At 35.9% G+C, this 20,494-nt stretch overlaps 1 protein-coding gene across 7 annotated transcripts in view; it reads right to left on the bottom strand.

Annotated features, from left to right (window-relative positions):
* ODF2 (outer dense fiber of sperm tails 2) overlaps positions 1-20,494 on the bottom strand; it is a 42,041-nt gene that overhangs the window by 4,891 nt on the left and 16,656 nt on the right. For all 7 annotated transcript variants that reach the window (XM_074293797.1, XM_074293795.1, XM_074293796.1 and 4 more), the window contains 12 exons: positions 19,105-19,275; positions 18,031-18,191; positions 17,327-17,456; positions 16,452-16,583; positions 14,641-14,712; positions 14,056-14,127; positions 13,537-13,653; positions 11,973-12,158; positions 10,833-10,942; positions 1,923-2,058; positions 814-924; positions 558-662 (listed from right to left, as the gene is read on the bottom strand). In XM_074293797.1, the coding sequence (XP_074149898.1) occupies positions 558-662; positions 814-924; positions 1,923-2,058; positions 10,833-10,942; positions 11,973-12,158; positions 13,537-13,653; positions 14,056-14,127; positions 14,641-14,712; positions 16,452-16,583; positions 17,327-17,456; positions 18,031-18,191; positions 19,105-19,275 (1,503 nt within the window). The remainder of the gene's footprint in view (positions 1-557; positions 663-813; positions 925-1,922; positions 2,059-10,832; positions 10,943-11,972; positions 12,159-13,536; positions 13,654-14,055; positions 14,128-14,640; positions 14,713-16,451; positions 16,584-17,326; positions 17,457-18,030; positions 18,192-19,104; positions 19,276-20,494) is intronic.

The following is a 20,494-nucleotide window of genomic DNA, read 5'->3' as shown; positions in this document are numbered from 1 at the left end:
CAGATAAAGTGCCAGTCAGGAAAAACTGAGTTTAATTCTGGCCTCAGAGACCTTCCTAGCTCATCTGACCCTGGGCAAATAACTTAATCCTGTTTGCCTCAGTTTCCTCATCTGTAAAATGACTTAGAGAAGGAAATGGCAAAACACTCTAGTATATCTGCTCCAAAACCCTAAATAAGGTCATGAAAACAGACATAACTGAAATGACTAACTTTTTGCATGTTGCTGCAGGTTTTGGGGGTGGGGGGTGTACGGAATTGTTGCTACTAGAATTCTAGTAGCAAAATTGGAACCAAACTACCACTTAGTCAAGCAGGTCTGGGAGTTCAACCATTATTTGTTCCCATAAAATTACTTTGAATGCTTTTAGGTTCAATTATTTTTCTTAAATGAAAGGAGGGCAGAGGTAGATAGCAAGGAAAGGGGAGAACAAAAAAGGTGCTAGCTTTTCAGAAGACCACTTTTTTCTTCTTCCTAGCTCAAAATATGGAAGGTGGCACAGATACCTGTCTATTTAATTCAAAAGGGGGAAAGTCTCGGTAGACATGAACAATTACCGATTCAATTTCTTTGTTCATTTCATCTTTGAGGATCTTGTTCTCTTTGTCGCAGCGTTCCAGTTGAGTGGCTACCTCATCAGCTTCCATCCGGGTCTTCATCACCTAGGGGTAAAGGGGATCCAGATTTGGTGAGACAATGACTATTGTTCAGAGTAAGGGGTTTTGGAGTGGGAAAACAGATGGGAAATCAGGCATGGACAAAATGGGGAGGTGATCCCCACCTGCTGAGAAAAAGCTCAAATTAGAAAAGTACCTGACTCTTGTAGTTGTCGATCATCCCTTCATAGTTCTTGACTGACACCTTCAGCTGTTGGACCTCAATTTGGGCTTGACTTAGCCTGTCTTCCACAGGGGTGATACTAGCCTGTAAGGGGATATTAAGCAATATGGAGAGCTTGCCTCTAACGAAAACACTATGGCATTAACTCTGGACTAATGTTAAAAAATGTGGTGAAAGATATCTACTTAAAGCAAGGATAAAAGCTATTTTCTCAGAAAAGCAACAAAGATAAAAATATCAGTCTTCTAACTTTACCAGCCATGTTTCCTCCCTCTTTTTCTCCTGTCAAGGTAATTGGGGTTAAGTGACTTTCCCAGGATTACACAGCTAGTAAATATCAAGACTCTGAGGCTAGATTTGAACTCAGGTCCAACTAACTGACTTCAGAGGCAGTGTTCTATCCACCATGCCACCTAACTGCCCTTCTTCCCTCCTCAAAAAGTTAAGTCTGTACAGTTCCCCTTCCTCTAAAAAGTAAAGGAAATATGAATTAGCATTTTTAAGAAGTAAACTATTACTGACTCTAAAAGGTTTTATCTCAGCTGCTAAGAGGTAACTATCCCCACCAATTCCCCAAATTATAAATGGGGAAAAATAAGCTCTGAAAATAGAAATGACCTCTCCAAAGTCCCAGTGGAATAGGATACAAGGTTCAAGATTCTTGCTTGTTCTTTCCTCCTATTCAGAATATAACTATATAGTTTTGTTCCAGACCCACAGAATACTCCATCAATATAACATGTACCTACCAGGTAAAGGATAGGAGAACAATCTTATTGAGTCATTAATCTGTCTCTTGGGATAGTATTCATGAACATGTTATCAAAAAAAGTCATTAAAAGACCTCTAGGTCTTAAAATTGGGACACAGAATTACATCCCATTGTTCCATTTCAAACTCCTCAAAACATACACAAAACCCTTGAGCAAAGATAACTAACTTCAATCTAGTTATCAAAGAGGAATGGCATACCTAAAGTTGCCTCAAAAAACAAAACTCTTCCCACCCTCAGGCCACATAAAGTAGCAGATTTTCCATAAGAGCAAGAGCTAAATATAGTTCACTGATGCTTATCGGCTGACCTTTAGCCTCTCATTCTCAAGTTTGAATGCAGAATATTCTGCTGTCTGTCGGTGTAATCTTTCCACCAGATTATCCCGGTCTTCTCGCATCTTCTCCTCCAAGGCATGCTGCTGTGATACCAGATCCGTCACTCGGCTGGTATATAAGAAAAAGAAAAGGAGAAAACAGCAAACATCAGATTCCAAAGTACCCAGAGTTTTTGGAATGAAGTGGTTCCTTATGATCCAGAAGTCCTGGCAATGAACATGTCAAAGGCTAATAGTTCTAGAAATGGTAGTTTCCTCAAACTATGAGGAAACTCAAATTTCTCAATTGATGATTCATGATGGATATACGGGGAGAAGGTAGCCAGGATAGGGAGAGCATGAAAAGAGAAACTCCTGAAACCTGGAGCCTGGTCAAGTCAAGTGTTGAGACTGGTATTAGGGAGGAGAGCATGTAGGCAATCAATTCCCCAATACATACACATAACTTCTCCCCACTAAAAATGTTGATGAAATGGAGGCTTTATAGATTGCTATATACCACACACTAGATTTTTGTAATCAACCAGATTAGAAACTGAACTAAAACGAAAGGGTGGTAGATTCTCTTCTCTGAGATCTACCATTAATCCAATCCAAACTAACCAAAACCAAACATTTTCTGGTCTATATCACTCTAATTTAGGTTTTATCTGTCACTTAGTCAAATTCTGCTCAAATTCAATTACAGGGGCCTTCCAAATCCCTAAAAGATTCCAGAGAGAGTCCTTTAGAGATTTATAACACAGTAAATTTTGGACTTGAACCACCTAATCCTTCGTGCTTAGTCTAAGCAAAATCATCAGAAATTATGCCCCCTCAAATTAAATATATAATGATAATATATAATGATGAATTAAATAATTATTCACCATATCCATGAAAGATTGATGTGAGGAACACAAAAGGCAATATAAGAAAAAATGCAACTCATATTGACAGAAAAAAATAAAAACAGAATCTACTGACTTGATGCTAAAAAGGAATAGAATATATTTTAACTGATATTAAAAAAATCAAACACCACCACAAAGTCCTAAATGGAGTAAAAATAAAGGGGTTAATTCTTAAATTGATAAAGAATTTGTATTCAAAACCAGGAACCAATATTATCTTCAATGAAGAAATATAAACATTTCTATAAAAAAAACTGACTATATCCACTCATAATCCATCTATCCCAATATTGGCAATGTTTTTAATATTATAATGGACAAAAAAAAAAAAAAAAGGAGAAAATGTTGGTAAGAGATGATCATAGCCCTATTTTGAGATAAGATGATTCTAACTTGAAAATCCAAAGAGAAAAAAAAAAAAAAAGATTACACATCAATTCAATAAATTACCTATTAAGTGCCTATTATCCAACACTATGTTCAGTGGTGGAGATTCTCATTAAGATAAAAATGAAACTGAGCTTGCCCTTAAGAAACTTACAGTCTACTGAGGAAATATAAATGCAAATAAATCGAAAATAAAAGTAACTTCTGGAGGAGAGGTGGAGAGGAAAAGGAAGACCTTCTGGTAGGAAACTAACAGTAGGACTTTACAGGAAGCTAAGGATTTAAAATGGAAAGGAAAGTAGGAAATGTATTCCAAAGTCAGTACATTAGCCTGGGCAAATCCATACAGAGAAAAGAATATTCAGTATGGATAACACTAAGTAGGCCAGAATTTGAAGTAGTAACCCCTAAGCAGAAAGATGGATGAAAAGGAAAGGTAGGTTTTGATACCTACTAAAAAAAAAGAGTAAGGACAAAAATTAGGTTTGGATTATTGAAGTAGCAAAGGGAGAATGACATGAGATAGGAAATAATAGAGATTCCCTTGCTATATTTAAAATCATGAAGCTTTATCACAGTAATTGTAATATCTAAGATATGAATGGCTGAGAGATAAAGTAAAAATGTAGTTCATAGGAACTGAGGTAGCTGTGGAAATGATAGGCCAAGGGATGAAAGGATAATGAAAACAATTAGAGTCTATCAAAATCTTTCGGTCTAAGGATAAAAATTGGCATGAAGAGGATTTTAAGGTGTACCCTTGTGTACCCTTGATAAAGGAATGACTGACATGGAGCCTTCATAAATGACAAGCATCTGGACAAATCATTGCAAAATGGACCTCAAAGGAGGAGAAGTTACTTAGTAGTCTAGACAGATAGTCCAGAAGTGGCAATGCAAATCAAGAAATATATTCTACTTCTCCCTCTGGTCATATCAGGGGGGAATGAATGAAGGAATGAGATTAACTAGGGATGCAGCATCTTACAGAGGGAACCAGATTGCCATGAACAACAAACAATATGCTGTGTGAAGTAAAAAGATTTAGGATATCATTATCATTCAAGAGAAAAAGGGAGCTCAGAAGGAGCAAGTGGGGACAAGCCCACAAAAATCAACTGTATTCTTACACTTCAATATAAGACTATGGATCTATGATCTTTTATTTCGTTGATGACTTTTTAATCACATCACTTTCTGAATATATATATATATATATATATAAAAATATATATATATGTGTGTGTGTGTGTGTGTATATGTGTATTATACACACACACACACACACACACACACACACACACACACACACACACACATATCCTTCCCTTTTCACCCTCATCTCCCAAAATGAGTCATCCTTTGTGTAAGGGAAAAAAAATTTAAAAAGAGAAGAAAAAGTACTCTGCCAAAACTGACCCACACAGTGATCAAATGCAATGGTAGATATAGGGTACTATATATTGTCTATAGTCCTTCATTTTTGCAAGGAAGAAAGGTATATTTTCAACTCTTCTCAAGGACTAAATCCAGTTATGATAACAACATTGTTCAGTTTGGAAAGTTTTGTTCTTTACATTTACAATGTTGTAGTATTTATAGCATGGATATTGTTATCTGGTTCAGCTTACCATCAACTCTATCACTGCAAAGTTAAGTTTTCCAATGCTTCTTACAGTACTCAGCACATCACAGTAATATTCCATTATATTTATATATCACAATTTGTTTAGGTTTAGATTCCTCCAAAATGAACATATGCTCTCATTTCCAATTCTATAAAACTATTACAAAAACTACTGCTATGAACACTTTGGTATGTATGGGACTTGATTTTGTCTTGCCTACCAGTGAGATTTTGAAATCAAAGGATATAAGCATTTTCATCAATTTTGAAAAATCTATGCCTTTATCATCTCATACATTTCTTGTTCATGCAAGAACAAGAAATCCTCCACAAAAATGTCAATTAGTAGTAAAGGATAGGATAGGATAGGTCTTCTCATTCTTCTACAATTTTGTGGATACCAGGACTATTTTCTAGCTGTTCCTCACTCTTGCCATATAACTTTTTTTCTTTTTTTCTGATCATACAACATCCCTGAAGATAAATTATGTCAGTTCTCACATGCAAATCAGCACTGGTAATGTACTAGGTGTATCCTGTTTATCTTTTCATTATTTATTGGATACAGATGGAATTTTGGAGATAATTCTGCCATTCACAAATACACAGCATGTATTACAGGGAAGATGTTAGAAATATAATCTTTCAAAATAGAAAAGTTTTAACTAGTTATATAAAAATGTGTTAGGGTTTGCAAAGTGTTTCATATATGTTATTATTCTCATTGGATCCATACAACTCTCTTAAGTACTATATAGGAAATGGGTTTGGAGAGGGTAATTATTTGTCCAAAATCAAACAGCCAGATAAAATTCAAAACTAGTCCTTATCCTGGACTCAACAACCATTAAAAGTATTGTTCAAAATGAAATGAATATTTACAAAAAATATAAATTTCTCAGATTAATAGAACAGAAAATAAATTGTTTTTTAGAAACTGAAAAGAAACAAACTTATTTTAGAAAAAGAAACTGAACAAGTCATAAATTAAATCCCTAAGGGGGGAAAAACCCATCTCCACAATTAGATTTTCAGACAAATTCTAAAATTTAAAGAACAAATTTCAATACTACATAATAAACTGTATGTTGTTGTTTGCCCTTCAAAATAGGTAAGAGAGTCCTACCCAAACTCCTCCTCTGATACAAATATAGTCTTAATACCTAAATCAGGGAGAATCAAAACAGAAACAAAAATAAAGACTAACATTCCCCTAATGAATATTGATATAAAAATTTTAAATAAAACACTATCAAGAAAATTACAGCAATATGTTACAAAGATCATATACTATAACCAAGTAGGATTTATATCATATCAGGAAAGCAGAACTGATTCAATATTAGGAAAACTTTAAGCATTAAGTGTCCATATTAATAAAAAAAAATTATATGATATAGAAAAAGTTTTTGATAAAACACACATTTCAGTTTAAAACACTAAAAGCCAGAAATAGATGGAGCTTTCATTAAAATGTTAAATACTAATTATCAAAACAAAAATAATGCAAGCATTATTTTTAATGGGCATATGCTAAAAGGTTTTACAATATTTACAATAAGAGCAAGTGAAATAAAAATGTCTACCACCATTAAATATACTAGAAATTCTAGCTACTACAAAAGAAATTGAAGAATAAATATAAGTGATGAGGAAAACTGACTTTTTGCAGGTGAGTTGATGGTTCACCTAGAAAAAACCCTGGAGAGGCAACTAAAAAACTAATTGAAACACTAAAATTAAGGGATATAAATAAATCCACACAAATTAGTATTCCTATAGCTATTCAACAAATTCCACAGGAAAAGATAAAAAGAGAAATTCCATTTAAAATAATTATAAACAATATAATATGCTTGGGAGTTTATCTTGCCAAAACATACATAGGAACTTTATGAATAAATAACAAAATAATTACCACAAAAAGAGATTTAATTGGAAAAATATTGTTTTCATGGGTAGGCTTTGTCAATAAAATAAGATTGACAATACTACCTAAATTAATTCAGTGCCATACATTTAAATTACTAAAGAATTACTTTATAGGACTAAAAAAAAATTGTCAAATTCATCTGGAGAAAGGTCAAGAATATCAAGGGAATCAATTAAAAAAACCAATAACCACAGGAACTAAGGGGACTAGCAACATTATACCTCAAACTATTGATTGATTAAATTGATTAAAATACTACAAACCTGCAATCAATTTGGTACTAGGTAAGAGAGCGGTTGATCAGTGAAACATATTAAGTAACACCATAAACAGGAGCAAAGAAAAACCCAATAATCTAATATTTGGTAAACCCCAAGAAATGAGCTACTGAATCAAAAATTTACTCTTTGATAAAAACTATTAGCAAAACTGAAAAGCAGTCAAGCAGAAACTAGAAACTAGAAAACAGACCAGCATGCTATTAGGCATATCAAAAAGGGTAGCTGATTCATAACAGGTGATATCATAAGCAAATTACTGGGAACATAGAAAAAAATTACCCATCCGATCTATAGATAGGCAAAGATTCATGATTAAACAGGTTTGTAGAGCTAAAATAGCTAATTTTGATTACTACAGTAAAAAAAATTTTTACACAAACAAAATCAATGTAGCAACAAACATTAGAAGAAAAGCAGAAAATTGGGAGAAAATTTACAGCAAGTTTCTCTGATAAAAGTCTATTTAAAATACAGAGGAAACTAAGTCACATTTACAAGATCAACAGTCATTTCTTAATGATAAATGTTCAAATGAGGAAGAAATCCAAGCTGTCAATGTAGTCATATGAAAAAGTACTCAAATAATAAATGCATATTATTAAAACAACTCTGATGTATCCACTAAACACACCCATCAGACTGGCTAACATTACAGAAAAGAAAAACACTTGATGCTTTGCAATAGCTGTGAACTAGTCCAACCATTCTTAAAAAACAATTTGGAATTATGCCCCCACTAATGATTAAGCCCTACTTATTGAGAATCAGTAATAACACTACTAGGTCTATATCTCAAAGAAATAAAACAAAGAGGAAAAAGACTCATATATTCAAAAATATTTGCAAATTTTTTTGGTAGCAAAGGATTGGAACTGAGAAGATACCTACTATCAGTTGGAAAATGAAATTGTGCTTTAAGTAGTAATGGAGATGGTTTCAAATAAACCTAGGAAAACTGATATAGAGTGAGGTAAGCAGAATTAGGAGAACAATTTATAGTTATAGCAGTATTGTATAGATAAATAGATTAATCAACTCTGAAACATCTGTAGCTCTGGTCAACCAAATTGCAAAGGTGACAAGGAATTGTATAGCACAACTGTATAGCATGGAGGATTATTTTGTTTCAAGGATATCCATATTTCCCCCTTCTCCCCCCAAGTTGGTCATGTAGTAACCAAGGTTCTGGTGATGGGTCTCCCTACAATGAGTTCCTTGAACAGCAGACACAATCTGCTGGGAAAAAAATTGAAAGCTTTTCCAACTCAGCTTAGTATTTTTAACTTCACTTGCATAGATTTTGAGAAAATCCTAGTCATCTCCTTCCATAACATTAGGACATATCCAATGTCATTAATGTATGTATGATTACTATTCATACGTAAGATGTTTAATAATCTTGGACCTGTATAAAAAATTACCTTCATTTCTCCATGTCTTCTTTTTTTCCTCCACTAAAGTCAACATTCTCTTTGAATAGGTCATTTATATTCCTCAGCAGATAAATACCCCAATACTTTTTTTTTTTTTTGATACTGTATAGGTCCTGTAAACAAGACCTATATTTAAAATTTTTCTTTTAGCTATTATTGCATTGATAGTGGCATTACAAAGTGATACAATCTTTCTGGAAAGCAATTTAACAAAATTGTCACAAGACAATGAAACTGGTCATACTATTTGATCCTAAGATTATATACCACACAAATATTTAAAAAGACAAATATCTATTTGTGTAAGAAGCTGTCAAACAGCTATCAGTCAAGAACCAAAGACTCTCCAGAACCTGGGCCTTACCTCCATTATTTTTCTCCCCTAAATAATATCTCCTTCTCCCAATTGTCTCAAATTTTGGCCAGAGTGCATCCATTCCTTTTAGTCACCCAGGTTTGTAACTTTGGAGTCAACCTCAGAATCAACCTCAACTCTCTTATTTGTTAAATTTTGTTGGTTTTATTTCTTGAATTTATCCCTTTCTCTTTATCCACACAACTTTGGTTCAGGCCTTTATTTAGCTCTTACCTAGATAATATTGATTATAATAGATAGATAATAGATAATAATAGATAGAGTCTCCCTAGCTCCTATTTATTCTTTATACAGCTGCTATATCAATATTCCTGAAGTACAAGTCTGACTGTAATGACCCTAACTCAAAAGTTTCAATTGAAGTTTCCCTCTTGCCTCCAGAATAAAACACACATTGTTACTTAGTTCTTCTCATTCCAGGACAGATTCTTCCAGTCTACCACTATCAGTATATTGCACATTACAATTTCCTTTCTTTCACAAACTATGTTCCATGCAAACTGGTCTGCTGAAACAGACTAGTTATATTCCCTGAACATAACCTATTGTGTATCTCTAAATTTTTGAACATGCTGTCTCCATGCATGGGATTCCCTCTATCAGATCTTTTTTTCTGGAAATCAGCTCCCTTCAAATGTTTAACTCAAATGTTACTTCCTTAAAGAGAGCTTACGTTAATCCTTCCGCACCTTCCCTGCTCAACTGCTAGTTTTTCTAATGCCCACGGAATTACTCTAATAATTCATGTCCTATTCAGTTTATTTCTTCTGGTAGAACATGAACTCCTCAAGTGCTAGTATGATTTCATTTCTATCTTTGTATTCCCAAACACCTAATACCTAGAAGCCTGGACTAATCAGATTAATAAATACTTGCTAAATAAATGTCTATGATGGTTAGAGGAGAGGCAAACGAATTAATGCTGGATGGATAAGGAAAAGCCAAACAGACTGTGACATAACTGATTCAATAAGACACCTACAACTGCTTTGATAATTAAAAATACAAAGATCCATACTGAAAATAAGAGTAAAATCTATATGAAACCATAAAACTATACATGCAATCAGATGAGCATAAGGACAGGGAGAGGTTACATCATGAGTTGCTCTTAATGTTTATAAATATGTTTATTTTTAATCAATGAATAAAGCATTTATTAAGAGACTACCATGTGTCAGAATAATGCTAGGAACTGGAAGTACAAAGAAAAAGTTAAATGAATCAACTTAAAAATTAAATATTGCCCTCAATATAAGCAAAACAAAATATACATATATGTAGACCATATGACTAAAACAGCCTATATCCCCCTCCCTTCAAGTTACTGTACATGCCATTTTTCCATGTCTCTCTGTACCAATATTTTGCCTCCAAACTGGCTGTAGGTACAATCTTATATTATTGTCCATCCAGAACTAGAGACTTGAGATCCTGCCAAGGACAAGACCTAGAGATGCTATCACACACTCCCATCTCAGGTAAAAATCCATTAAAGAACATTTTGATTGGCAGCTGCAGAGAATCCCTGGAGCTTTTTCACTGTGCACTGTGTTCCAACCGATATTTTACTATTGCCCATGCCTCAAGTTTTTTAGGCCCATGTGGACTATTGTTTTTTGTTCCTACTGCCATCTACTTGGATCAAATAATAAGAAATACCAAAAATCTCAGTTTTTCTCAGCTGAGCCTTATAGGATCTAATGGAACTGGACACTAAATGGAATCTTAATAAAAACCATTCTAAGGAATCCAGTCAAATCAACCAATCTTAAAATCCACGAGGCCATACAAAATCTCACTCCCTCAGCCCACCATTCATGACCTCTTAACTGTCATCTACCTTTGAAAAGAGGAATTAAGGTTGAACCATTCCTAAAAACTTTCCCATGTTCAGCACCCTCCCCACACTTCCCCCCCACCCAAGGCCTCTGCCCAATCCCAAGACCTTACTCATTTAACACAATGATCTCCAGCTCTAGATCTCCCTTGTCTTTCACCACCTGGTTGTAGCGGCTCCTCCAGGATTCCAGGGTGGAGAGGGCTTCAGCAACATATAGATCCTGGGGACACCAGGAAAGAGACAAAACAAGACTCATCAAAACCCCACGTATGAGAGGTCCTGGCCTTGGCACAGGCCCAAGAGCAAAAGAGATATTCCATGCAGAGCCTTTTCAACCTAGCAGAGTAAAATAAAACTATGAGGCCAGACTCGGCACGATATTAGACCCTAAAATTATTAGACCTAAAATCTAAAACTGCCTAAAAATTGACAAACTATTGCTCCCAAATTTCAAGTGACCACAGTAATAATTAGCTTACTTATAAACCCTTCTTACACAGCACCCTGAACCATTTATGCAACTCTCTCACAAAATCTCAAAAGCTAATGGTCACTTCTATCATTTATTAACTTGGAAAGGGGCAGGAATATTAAAAATATTACAAATAGGAAAGCTGAGATGCCAAGGTTTCTAGTGATTTGTTAAAGTTATGGTTGCCTTATAAGCCCCTTCTTTCAGTCTTAAGAGTCATTGCAGACAGTAACTAAGATGGGACAAGAACCTAAAAGTGGTTAAATTGACAGCCTATAGATCCTTCTATTGGAGCTATTGGAAACATTGTTTCAGAAGCCTCATGTGTTCCTTTTAATCTTCATGAGGCACCATTCTCAGTTTTGATTATTGTATTTTCACTATTTCCTTCAGTTTTCCTGTTTTATAAACTACTCTTAATTACCTTCTTGGCAGGCAATTTTTATCTACCCTAAGTCCGCTGTGCCTTGGTTTATCAATCTAATACAACAGACTGCCCTACTTAGGCAGCCAACAGGGAGAAAGCTGTCCTCCCACAGGTCAGGGCTGCATGAGAAGCTGGAGCTGGACAGGACAATGGCTAATGGACTGTGTTGGCATACTACTGCAGAGCCTGACTGGCTATTGAGTGACATTAGATATACATCACTTAGACTCTCAGAGTTGGAATTTCCTCACCAGCAAAAAGGACACTATTACCTCCCTTCTCAAAAGATCACTGAAAAAATGCCACTGATATGGATGTGAATTATCTTCAGCCAACGCTCCCCTCTGTTACCTTGTCCGCAAGCTGGACATGCAGTTGTTCAGCATACTCTTCACTCCGCTCTGCCCTCTCTTGCTGTGCTCGAATGGCTTTTTTCAAGGCTTCTTTGTCCCGGTCTCCTTTCTGCTTGAGGTCCTTCAGCTGCTCCATGATCGCCTCCATTTCAGCCTTATGCTGAGAACCACTGCGCTCCAAATTCTGGGTACAGGAATGAAGAATGACTTACTGAGTGCTAAGGCAGCTCAATGTCACTGTTTCAGGAAGAAGAGCTTATCACTCCCTAAAAAGGTTTCACACATATTAAGTTTCCTTCAGAGCCCCAGAATGTTATGAAATGCTCTGTGACAACTAGACCAATGGGGAGAGAAAAGGGCATCTCTGAAGGAAGCTGCTATCTTGCATCTTCATACGATCTACTGTATTACCCAATGGCCCTAAAGGTGTGATAAATTCCTTTCAAAATTCCCTGTCAGGGAAAATTTACCTATTTCCTTTTATTAGATAAGAATTACCATATGTTGCTCATTTAGCCTTTTCTATAAGGAAATTCAGGACTATATTCAAATACTCAATTGCTGCAATGAATTTACCTTAGAACCTTGATATCAACTATTTTCTTGCTTCTTTTACTGGGATTCTGCTTTGTTTTCATTTTAATTTAGTTCTTCCATCCATTTAAGACCTATTCCAATTCTTCATCATAATGTAGAAGAAACTTGGGTTCTCAAAACTGTCAGTAGCGTGGAAACTTTAAACCATGCCACGCTGGGAAGGATTTAAATATGGGCATAGTACCAGGCCTTCCTTACGGTATAGGACCAGGATACCTAAGTTTAGAAAGGTGTACTGCCAAGTTAGCAGTGATTTTATTTCTGCTATAACAACTTTCAAAGTGGTAAAAGGGCTGCAGACTGCATTGGTAGAGAATGTACATACCCCAGGTTACTGAAATGTTTATTTGAAACTGCATAGTGCATATATATATTGAACTACTTAAACTTTTTAATCTCAAACCTATTTTAGAAGCAGAGAAGATATTAAGTCAAAAGTATATAAATGACAACTAGTCTAAAAGGTAAAAATAAAACACCAAGAGAATGGTCAGGCAAAGTTGCTAGGGATACAATTGTCCATTTAGTAGCTGGCTTTAGATTTCTGGGCAAAGGGAAGCTAGTCAGTGTGCTCTGGATCTCAGGATAAGAATTTTAGAGTTATAAAGGACACTGGAAAGTCAACAGAAGCAATTCACTTATTTTGCAGATGTCAAAATTGAGGCCCATGGAAGATAAGAGCCCCATGGTCATGTGATTTATGGTCAAATCAAGATTTGCTTTGTATTTACTGTAACTTATAACACCCCACTCCCTGAATATGTAAAAGATACAACATATAATCACAAGCCATAATGCACTATAGATCATAGACATAATGCAATGTAAGGTTATAGCCACGTACACCAATTATACACCCCTTAGAGGTTGGTCTCTTTATCCATTTCTATTAGCGAAGCATAGGTATGGTTATCATAAAGAATGTAATTAATTTCATGAAATTGAGAACTCTGAAGGACTAGTACCTTGATCTGGATAACAAGACGACTATTCTCTGCTTCTTTGGACCGCAGCTGTGTCTGCAAATGTCCCCGCATGGATTCCATAGTCTTGGAGAGTTCAGATGCTGTCTTAGCTTGAGCCTGCACAGAGGGATCATGTCAGAAGAGTTCCTATCCCTTGTTTAGGCACACAGATACCTCTCGCCTGGGTCCTACTCAAGAGGAATACTCAAATTTTATGAAGCTGACAAAACATACTGACTACAAGAGAATGAGAGAGGGTATATGAGGGACCCTTCTCTATTTTAAATATAATTTGCTTCCAGAACTAGAGCTAAAGGAAATCCTGAGAGAACTTTAAATATGGGAAAAACATTAAGAATGTTCACTGGTAAAACACAATGGAAGGATTGGGAATCTAGAGAGAATAGCTCAAGGGGAGATAAGCAATAACTGAGAATCTAGAGGGCTGTCAGAAACACTTTCTATTTTAAACTCTATTATCAAAGGAAAAAATAAACAGAGATAAGGGAAAGAAACTACCTTCTCACACTGAATTTCTTGTAGCAGCTCTTCTACTTCCTTGTCTTTATCTTGTAGCAATAGCAGCAGGCGCTGGAAAACAATACACATCTCAGTTTCCTTGGGGAAGGGATAGCATGCCAAGTTCCAGGGCAGGTTAGCTCTGTACTACTTCTGGCCAGAAGGGAGAGTACCCTCATGTGCAAGGTTTGGGACTCATCACTTAGTCACTGGGGCCTAGCAGTTAGGCTGACCTATGCCACACACAATCCATACAGTTAAAAGTAATGAGGCATGTGCCTTCTTTCTGGAAGTTAAAGAAATATTCTGAATAAAATGTGGCTGATACCAGGAAAGAGGCATTGTGTTTTTGAGCTCCCCAAAACTGGAACCCATAGCAACATTATATCAAAATTAACTCTTCTAACATTGCCCTAAATTAGTTACAGATACATACTGATACAGAAAAACTAAGAAAAATCTACATTTTCTAATACTGAGGGACGTCTCCCATCCAGAATTTTATCTGCATGGACTCAATGCCCTGAATCCTCCAAGGAAACCCTTTTACTATTGAACAAGATCAAGAAGGTGGCTTCACATTACCGCTTTTTCTGAGTCGGCTTCGGCTAGTCGTTTTAATAGGTTTCCTTGTTGCTCCATCAGCTTTTCTGAATCCTTCAGAGACAATCAAACTATCAAGGATATCATAAAACCAACCTCCCCCCCCACCCACCCACCTGCCCCATAGTCTCTATTCCCTGAGAGATATTAATCTTAAAGAAAAAAGCCTCATATTATATTCCTGTCCCCATATATTTCTTCCCCATGGAAGATGGCATGCCAGAAAAGGAAAAGGAAGGGTAGTTTTGTAGTTTTGTTTTTATTTTTTTACTAAAGTTCTAATGTTCTGGATGACATAATTCAACACAGTGACTTCCTCTTTTTTTCAAGTAAAGCCAAAGAATGACATCAAGGTCAAAGAGCCAGATATCAAGAAATAGGGAGCTAAAAATAGCAATTTTTTTTTCTCCCTCTACTATTCTGTTTTCTCTTTGATTTGAGGCCAAAAGTATGGAAGAAAACAATGATTTCCTTTGATATGTTTTAGTCAACCAAGAAAGAATTTAATATACACTAAGTAGAAAGAGGATGAATTTGAATATAGGAAAATTTACACAAACTAGTGCGTGATAATAAAAGATCTAGAAGAACAATGAATACAATAAACAATAATGCAAATAAAAATCCCCAAAAAACTTAAACTCAAATTAAATGCCATGACCAATTTTGGTCCTGGCAAGAAAAATGATGAAACATACTTCCTTTCAGGAAGAATCAGATATATAAAAATACAGGGGAAGAATACTATAGATACTATAAAACACGGTCACCATGTATCAGTTGGTTTTGCTTAACTGTTTTTTCTGTTATAATAAAAATTCATTTGGAATTTCAATTTAATTGGAAGGAAGAAAGGGAATAACACTAGGAAATAACTTTTGATTTAAAAAAAAAATCCCAAAAAGTTATCAAATAAAACTTTAATATGGCTGAAAGGGGGAAAAAACTTTTTAAACTTAACTCTTAACTCTTTTCCTTAGGAATATAATTGAAGTAATGAAATTATTTATTATTTAACTACTCATTCTCAAGTGAACCTTTCCCCCTTTTCTCATTCAGTCAGAAAAGGACAAAGACCATAGAATCACAGAATATTAAGCAAATGTGAACTTTGGATCTAGTCTAATCCTCTCATTTTTACAATGAGTAGCAAATTAATATAGCAACAAATGAACAAATAGTAATTAAGGTATATATAGAGCAGCAAAAAAAAAGGTACTGACAGGGATGGAAGTACAAACCTCATGTTATCTAATCCTTTCAAGTGTTCTTTTCTCTATAATATACTCAAATATAATTATAGTCAGCCTCTATTAGATATTGAATTTGATATTTTTTAAATTATTAAAGCTTTTTACTTTCAAAACATATGCATATTTTCAACTTTCACTCTTACAAAATAATCTTGCATTCCAAATTTTTTTCCTTTTCCTTCTCCCCACTCTCCCATCCCCTTCCAGCAACAAGTAATTAATGGCTTTGATTTTTTAAAAAAACAAAACAATTACAGCTGGTCCAACAATGGAATAAGGGGACCTCAAAATGCAATAAGCTCCCCTTTGCTGAATCTTTTAAGGAGGTTAGATTAGGTAATACTTAAGATTTCTTTAAACTCTGAAATTCTATAATTTCCTATCTTAAAATCTCTAAATATGATAGAAGTTATGAAAGCAAAAAGGTAGAGAAAAATATATCCTCTGTTAGAAATAAGTTTTACATAGGAGGCTAGGTTTCCCACAAAAACAAAGGAAAGTAACAAAGATAGTGGCTTGGTGAGGATGGTCCAGCATTACCTCTTTAGAATGTTGTTCCTTCAGCAAATCTCTCAGAGTACGATTGGTCTCTTCAAAAGTACTCAACTTCTGGAGGAGAAGTTCCTTTTGCCGGGTCAGTGTATTGATGTCAGTGCAAGTCATGTGCTTCTCCTAGAAATCAATCAAATAATAGGAATTTGTTAATGAATGTCCATTCATTTTATATAGATAGATAGATAGATAGATAGATAGATAGATAGATATAGATAGATAGATAAATAGACAAATACCTAGTGCTCAATGTTCTAGGTGATTCAAAGAAATGAAAAGATAAGGATTCCCCCCCCCTCTACTTTTAAGGAACATACATTTTAGATGGGGAATGTTACAATTAATCAAAAACTAATTAACAAGACAAGACAGTATAGTATAAGATAATGGCTAAATAAGTAGTCGGGCAATAAGTGTTACACAGGAATTAAAAGATGAGTTTGGGTTGGAGTGCTCAAGGAGGGCTCACAAAACAGTGGGACTTAATCTGGGCCTTGAAATACAAAAGCAGGATTTGAATGAACAGAGAGAAAAGTATATAACCACTTGTAGCCTTTCATTCCTTGGACATCTACAACATGGCTTGATATCCTGTGATTCTTGGTGATCTGTTACTGGTTTTCTTTGGACTCACCAGTAAGAAACCAAATCTTCCAGATAATAATTGAGAATAGGAGGGAGTAGGGAAAAACATGTATGTTGGTACACTCTCCCATAGGATGAATTGGCAAAACTTAGAGCTCTAGGATTCTCTAGCTAGTTGAAAGGAATTCTAAGGTACCAACTGATACCAACTGATATCAAAGCATCAAAGTCACCTTCAGAACCGTGAAGAAAGTACTAGCCACTCCTGTACCACTCACCGATTTCAGTTTCCCGATTGTGTCCTTCAATGCCATTACTTGCTTGGCAGCGGCTGCTCCATCCATTTCTGCTTCCACGAGCTTAGACATGAGACATTCTTTTTCCTGTTGCAAATGCCTTTTTTGTAGCCTGTAAATACAGTTTGGTTTTTTGAGTCCTCACCCATCAAGCCTACTTCAACATAAAAGGCCTTCTCTCTTCTCTACAAAGCTATAAGGGCTTCCCCAATTACCAAGGTGCTTTCTAAACTCAAGAGTCGGGGATCATTAGACAAACCCTAGAAGATAGAAAAAATTGAGGTCTCAGAAAGCCATGTGGTTTTCTTGGCTAGGGTCGGGGATAAGTAGGTGAAGAGTAAATTGGTAGAGAGAAGGGGCAGGAAAGGAAATTTCATGCCATCCTTCTTTGCCTTTATGACTACTTTCTTTTGCCTGGTCACTTCTACTTCCAGAAAAGTACAGTGGGATTAGGGTGAGGGAGTATAGGAAGAGGGAGAAAGGGTGGGTACTCAAAGTACATATTCTTAAAGGGTTTAATCCTTGGAAAAAGTACAAAATTGAAAGGCCATTCAGTGGAAAATGTGCTATAATAAACAACATCTTCAGGTAAGACATTTCTGATAAAAAATAAAATCCTACAGATACCTCAATAGCAGGGAGTTGAGTATTAGGGCAGTATAAGAAGGGAAGAAAAACTGCTTTACACTGTAAAATCCTTTTCCTCCTTGATACGCTCAATATTTTGTCGAAGCATGGTGTTCTCATGCTCAGTCTCTGCCAGCTCGTGGGCCACCTCCTCCAGTTCTTCCTTCCGCTCCTCTAGGAACCGTTTCGCCATCTGGCGCTCCCCTTTCTGCATCTTTACCTAAAGAAGGGATCACAAGTATAGTCCAAATGGCCAAAGAAGCACAAAGATTTTTCATCCGTGGGACCCCCTACTCAGAGGTAGGTGAGCATAGGGGGTTGATAAAGAAGGCAGTGATAAGGAGAGATTAGCAAGGACTTTCTCTAGACTGGAGATGCCAAGGAGTAAGGCTGTGTCTAGGGGGGTACAGAGCCCAAGGCAAATCAAATCATATTGTGTGGAGTGGCCCCCTTAACATTTTTACACAGGTAAAATCTGATTAAAATGAACAACAAGGGCAGCCTTCAAAGAAGAGGGGTGGAGGGGGAGGAGATGTCACAAAAGGGCAAAATGCAACCTGAGGGGTGTGTATGGAGACAGGGAGTGGGACTGTTGCCAGGCAGCCAGCTGGGGGTGGGGTGGGGTAGAGTGGGGGTGGGGACACTAAGGGAGTTACATGCTTATATGTATATCAGTGCATTCAGAAGTACTTATTATCACCAGCTGACAAAGATATTCCTTTCCTCCAATGTTTCCCTGATAATCTGGTGACCTGGCTGCTCCCACAGCACAGAAACCCAACTATACCTCCCCCCAAAATACACAGAACCACAGGTAATCACCCCAGTTTGCCATACAACAGAGAGTTCTGCTAAGTATTGGGAGGTGGAGGAGGAAAGGGTCTATGGGCTTTCCTAACCTTATGTTTGTGGTAGAAACCATAGCTCTTTCACCCATTCTCCTAGTCTGAATGTTCCAAATCAACCTATCCAGACTAGATTATCTTAATTTCTGCTAGTACAGAAAATAATATTCTATTCCTATAACCAAATGTTTTGTGGGCACCAAGGGGAAACAAGGCTGCAAAAGCCACCCCAAATTCATCTGGCTGCCAAGTCCCCTTACCACCCTTTCTAGTTCATCTTGCACATACCTCCGATTTAAGACATCCAACTGAATTTAATAAACTGTCCATCTTCTTGTCATAATGATTCGTCTTGCAGTGACCAGAGTCTTCATCCTCTGTGGAAAGGTCACTTAATCGCATCACTGAAACTAGTTTTTCTGAAGATGGTGGAGTTATATCTAGACAATGAGGTGGATTCTGACACAAAGGTGATAAAGATTAACATTAGCAACAGGCAAGAATTTACAAATCTCTTAAGTCAAAAAGCTGCATAGCACATTGGAGATAGGATAAATAATCAACCAATTATAGAATACATATTGTGAGCCAGGACTCCTGGATTCTATTTACATCTTCACCCTGCCGCCCCCCATTCTCCAAACAATACAGAAAGCACCTAAAACCAATCCCTTCCCCCTCTTTGGTTCTTTGTTTCCTGCTTTATAAAATGGAGAGAATAAATTTGACTCAAGTCTCATAGGGATATAGATACACATTGTGGAGATAACATTCTTCAAAGATAACAAAGTAGTATAACTAACTAGGACCAGGTGGTCAAAATTGAAAAAGCCATTAAGTGGGCACACAAAACTTGAGAAATATAAGACCCCTTAGGGAATCAATTAATACAACTTTATTTTACAAATGAGGGAAATGAGGCCAAAAGGGACTAAATTACTTTCCCAAGGTTACACAGCTGATTATAGCTAGCAGAGCTGGGGACTCACATCCCAATCCCCTGACTGATCTCACAATACTAATATTATATGTGTAAGAGACTAAAAAAGCAGCTAATTTGATGGGTTTTTGTTGATGTGATCCTGAATATACACAAAAAGGGAGATTCATTTTAATGTTTGCATGTCTCTTAAAAGTCATTAAATTTAGGCATGGTATTTTACATATATTGATCAATTTACTGCTTCAGTTTATTACCCAGAATTCTTTATTCTCTCTCTCTCTCAGAATAAAACCATGCTACTAGAGAAAAACTGGCTTCCTATATCAGAGGAATTAAAATATAGCACACATGATTAAAAAGTAATGAGATTGATCTTTTACTAATCAGACTTTAATATAGTCACATTGGGAAGAAATTTATTTTAATGATGCTAAGCATTAATCAAAAAATTCTGGAAATTCTTTGAAAACTGCTTTGAGAACAGCCCTCAGTGGGAGCAATCTTTGTACTTTTTATAAAGAGTCTAATTTTTTTAGAAAGTAAAAAATCATTTGGAATTAGGGCTGTTCAAATGAATATGATTTTTTTTTAATCAAAAACTAATTGCAGCTATAAAATAGTGAGATGATGAATGTTTTTAGCCTTGATTGCAATCTGCTTCTGAAGGTCACTGCCAAATTAGAGTTCAGAAAACAGTCTGAGAATTGAAGCATCTTTAGAATAAGTATCTATAAG

The sequence above is a fragment of the Sminthopsis crassicaudata genome, chromosome 2, assembly GCF_048593235.1.
Source record: "Sminthopsis crassicaudata isolate SCR6 chromosome 2, ASM4859323v1, whole genome shotgun sequence".
NCBI classification, from domain to species: domain Eukaryota; kingdom Metazoa; phylum Chordata; class Mammalia; order Dasyuromorphia; family Dasyuridae; genus Sminthopsis; species Sminthopsis crassicaudata.
This window is presented reverse-complemented; position numbering and strand designations above follow the sequence as displayed.